The sequence below is a fragment of the Triticum dicoccoides genome, chromosome 3A (assembly GCF_002162155.2).
Source record: "Triticum dicoccoides isolate Atlit2015 ecotype Zavitan chromosome 3A, WEW_v2.0, whole genome shotgun sequence".
In the NCBI taxonomy this organism is placed as follows: domain Eukaryota; kingdom Viridiplantae; phylum Streptophyta; class Magnoliopsida; order Poales; family Poaceae; genus Triticum; species Triticum dicoccoides.
This window is the reverse complement of record NC_041384.1, coordinates 14768575-14772610: the sequence shown is the minus strand read 5'-3', so window position 1 is coordinate 14772610 and position 4036 is coordinate 14768575. Positions and strand designations below refer to the sequence as shown.

Here is a 4036-nt window from a genome sequence, read left to right as displayed (position 1 = left end):
ACATTAAACATGAATTTAAACTAAAACTAAACTACACTAAAAACTTAAACTAAACATGATCGAAGTGGAGGTCAAGCCAGTTCTTCCTCGTGACCGCCCTCGGTGAGAGCCGGGTCCGGGCTGGTGCCGTCGTCGTCCTCACTGGGGAAGACGCTATGCCACTCCTCGACGTAGATCTCCTCCTCGCCGCCCTTCTTGCCGCTCTCGTCGTCGGAGCTGACGATAACTTCGCCGGAATGAAATGAAGTTGACAGAAGACAGCAAAGGTGCAAGGATGATCGCACGACAGCGACACACAAACCGAAGAAACATGCAGAAAAAGCAGAAGTCGCTTGCAATGAATACATCCCTTGCAGCAAACAAAATCTACATATAACTAAACTAAAATTTTGTTATACCTGAGTAATACTAACATCATCGTTCAAAATACCATAACAAGTAGCATCATGTTATGTATGGGAGTACTGTGGCTCATAGATCAAACATGACTTCGAAATGATGCAAAGCAGGATCCATGCTTCAAATATTTAGGAGACCAAGCCTCTCCTTTTCAATCTCCATTAATTAACTCCTGCAGCTGCTTAGCTAGCTTTAAGTGCGTCGAGCTTAGCTTTAAGTGTGTCGAGCTTTAGTCTCATCTCCGCATCTTCCCTCTTCCGCCTCTCTTCCTCTGCAGATCAAAGAGGTGAGATGTTATTGCCAACAATACTTGATCGGCTATAATGTGTTTTCCTCGCTTCCAAATGACACAAACATGATGGATTAGCAACAAAGCCACAACTAGTGTACGATCTATTTTCAGCGATCCATTGTCCAAGTATGAGAAAGCAATACTGCATTGCGGTCGATCCTCAAAGATAATGACAATTCAAAGTAGTTTCAACACTCGAATAGAGTCGGAATAAACTAAAATTAAGCAACCTATAGGCTGTAGATTTGGTCTGACATAATATAAGCTTGTGGGAACAACAATTAACTTGTTAACGAAGTTACCAAAAATAACAATAAAGCTCTAGTACCGTGCTCGATCAGCGAGCAGAACAAAGAGTAAAGCTAGTATGAGAATCTACTTACCTTCACGTTTTCTAGCGTCTACTACGTGGAACATTTGGATCCGCTCTTCCTCCGGAAACAGATAATACATCAATTTCAGCAGAGTCTCCTTTGCACGCTTTCTTGAAATCAACTGATTAATCCTTTCTGCCCTCTCTTTCTTTTGGCTATTAAACTCAGCTTCTCGACGTTGGACAACTCTTTCCAGGAAAGCATTCTGAAACAACAAAAGAGAAATTGAAAAGGTTTGATAAAGATGGCAAGCCTAATTTTTAAAAGATACAAAAGGTGGAAGACAATATAATCTTGTGAAAACGAAAACAAATACATGATGTAAAATGCTCATAAGTTGACAATACCCATAAAGCAAAAATTAAAAATATTGAAATACAACAAATCTGAATCCAAGCCACCAAAATTAAACTGACTGCAAACATTGATTTTGATCACGTTAACTCTTGTCAGCAATTAGGCAAACAAATTTTATATCATCCAAATTTCAAAGAAAACAAAAACCCAGGCCTTTTGACAATTACATGGCATGCCAAGACAGCAACTTAATTTTGTCCAAACCATTAATTGAAATCCTCCGTCGGTGAAAAAAATGGACTATGCTCCATCAGTAGTGCTGAATGCAGTTGCAAGAAGGATTACATGCATACATACCTTATGCTCCAACAATCGGGAAAGCCTATTTTTCTCCTGCAAATCAGCAGCGTGCTGTTGCCTGCTGAGCTCAACCTCTCTCTGCCAAAGTATTAGGAACACGTAATGAATGTGAGCAACAATGAGCATCTGCATCTTGTAAAAACTTTAGTAACAGTAAAGACCAACAAGCTGCTCTTGCAAATAAAGGTTCTCTGCTTCCATCTCCCTGTTCCTCTGCAGCTCCCTCTGCAGCTTGACTATCCTCTCCGTCTCCTCCCTCTCCCTCCTCTCTTCCTCCTCTGCAATGCAAATCAAAGAGGTCCAAAAATACTTGGTCAAGCCAACAATATATACTCGATGGACTCCGGCCGTGATGTTTGGAGATTAAATAAATAAAATTAGCACGGAATCTCTTCTCACCTGGAGAGAAGAGTACGGCCATGGCCAATCGACAATCTCAGATCGTGTGCAGCTAGCAGTGCGCGTCTGCTCCTCCCCTGGGATCACGTTATGTTATATAGGCGGCAGCGGACGGCGTTCGTATCGGCTGAATCCGTTCCGTTTACCGATGGGGATTTCGTTCCCTATGGTAACTTTTGTTTTTTGAGAACAACTTTTTGTTTTTTTTTGAGTCTAAACACACTTTATTAATCACATAAGTTCATAGGGATACAATGAATGTCTGGTGGGTTTATTAGCCACAAATGGCGCCCAAAATCCAGACCGAAAGCATGTAATATTGGTGGTTCTACCTTCGAAGATGAAGGTACACTGATCGACGCGCACGTTGGACCATCCAGCGGGCTAGAGCCTGCAGTGACTGGGCCGGCCCTGTAACGACGCTATTCTCGGTTTTTTAGTCGTTTCCTCTGTTCTTTCTGTGGTTTTTTGGGTTTTCTAGTTTTCTTCAGGGTATTTCTTTCTTTTCCTTTTCTAATACATGCCTAGTTTATCCAATGCACGCTGTTCATATTACGTATGCACGTAACATTTTTGTGATACATGTTGAGAATTTTTTAAATACATGTTTTGAACACTTTTTTTAGTGCATGTTAAATATTTTTTTCAAATACACGTTGAATTGTTTTTTAAATGATACAAAGAATTTCTGTAAACTATGCAACATTTTTTACATTGCATAATTGTTTTCTAAATGTCCTGAACATATTTTTGAAATGTGTGAACATTTTTTAAATGTCATGATTTTTTTAAATGGTACGAAACATTGTTTTAAACTACATTAACATTTTTACGTTGTTTAAACAATTTTTTAAATGTCACAAACATGTTTTTAGAACTACATGAACATTTTTTAAAATTTTGTAAACATTTTAAAAAATGACATAATTTTTTTCTAAAAGCCTGAACAGTTTTCGAATGTCATGAACATTTTTCTTGAATAGTACGACATTTTTCTCTAAATCACGAACAAACAAATTTACATTCCTGTGAACCAAACACCGACTTTGACAATATATATGTGTTCTCCAATCCTCTGTTTTCAACACATATTCGTATATTTTCTTATTCCTGCGTTATAAGAATCCTATGACTAAACACATATTCGTATATTTTTCTTATTCCTGCGTTATAAGAATCCTATGAACCAAATGAGTCCTCAAGCTTGCAAAATTCCTCCATTTTCCACTCTTCTGTTTTGCTCATTCATTCTTATCATATTCCTGTGTTTTTCATATTCATAGTTATTAGTTTACTTCCACGACCCCCGCGTCGCTCCCTAGGGGCGGCTTCGGCGAAAACCCTAACCACTACCGCCGTTGCCCCCTCTTCCTCATCCCCCCTCGCTGTCGTCAGCGCACGTCGGCGGGCGAAGCCCGTTGGCGGTCGGTGGCAGCGGGATCCGGTTCACACGAGCTCACGTTGGTCAAGCGTGACCCTCGTGGTGGTCGGGGACGTGGAGCTGCTCGCTGCGGGATCTGGAACTGGTGACGGTGCGTGGCAGAGCTTTCCAGCGGAGAGGAAGTGCGCAGCTGGGGCTCGCGTGAGGAGATGGTCGCAGCGCGGTGGCTCCTCCTGGAGGTGATGATGCGGGACTAGGCCTTGTTGGCGTGGCGGTGCTTGGCCAGGAGTTGCTGCGCTTGCAGCGGCCGAGCATGACGCGGTTCCTGGCGCCTCCGTCGTGGTGCCCGCTGCTGGTCTCGTGGTCGTGGGTGTTGGAGGTGGTGGCGCGGGCTGGATGGGCCTGATCTGGGCCACACAGGGCCACTCACAGACGTCTGTCGGGAGTTGGCCCGACGGCTGGATGTGCGGTTCCTGCGACCCTTGGTCGGGCATGCAGGGAGCTGGATGTCGGTTGTGTGTTCCTGCCTATGCG

The 4036-nt window shown here is 42.8% G+C and overlaps 1 protein-coding gene across 1 annotated transcript; it reads right to left on the bottom strand.

The window, feature by feature from the left end:
- Positions 1–354: 354 nt before the first annotated feature.
- LOC119271730 (eukaryotic translation initiation factor 3 subunit A-like) lies at positions 355–2143 on the bottom strand. Its single transcript, XM_037553441.1, has 5 exons — positions 2122–2143; positions 1888–2000; positions 1720–1800; positions 1075–1270; positions 355–670 (listed from the first exon to the last, which is right to left on the bottom strand). Exons 1-5 carry the CDS (start codon positions 2141–2143, stop codon positions 582–584), a joined length of 501 nt encoding a protein of 166 aa, XP_037409338.1. The 3' UTR covers positions 355–581.
- Positions 2144–4036: the final 1893 nt, after the last annotated feature.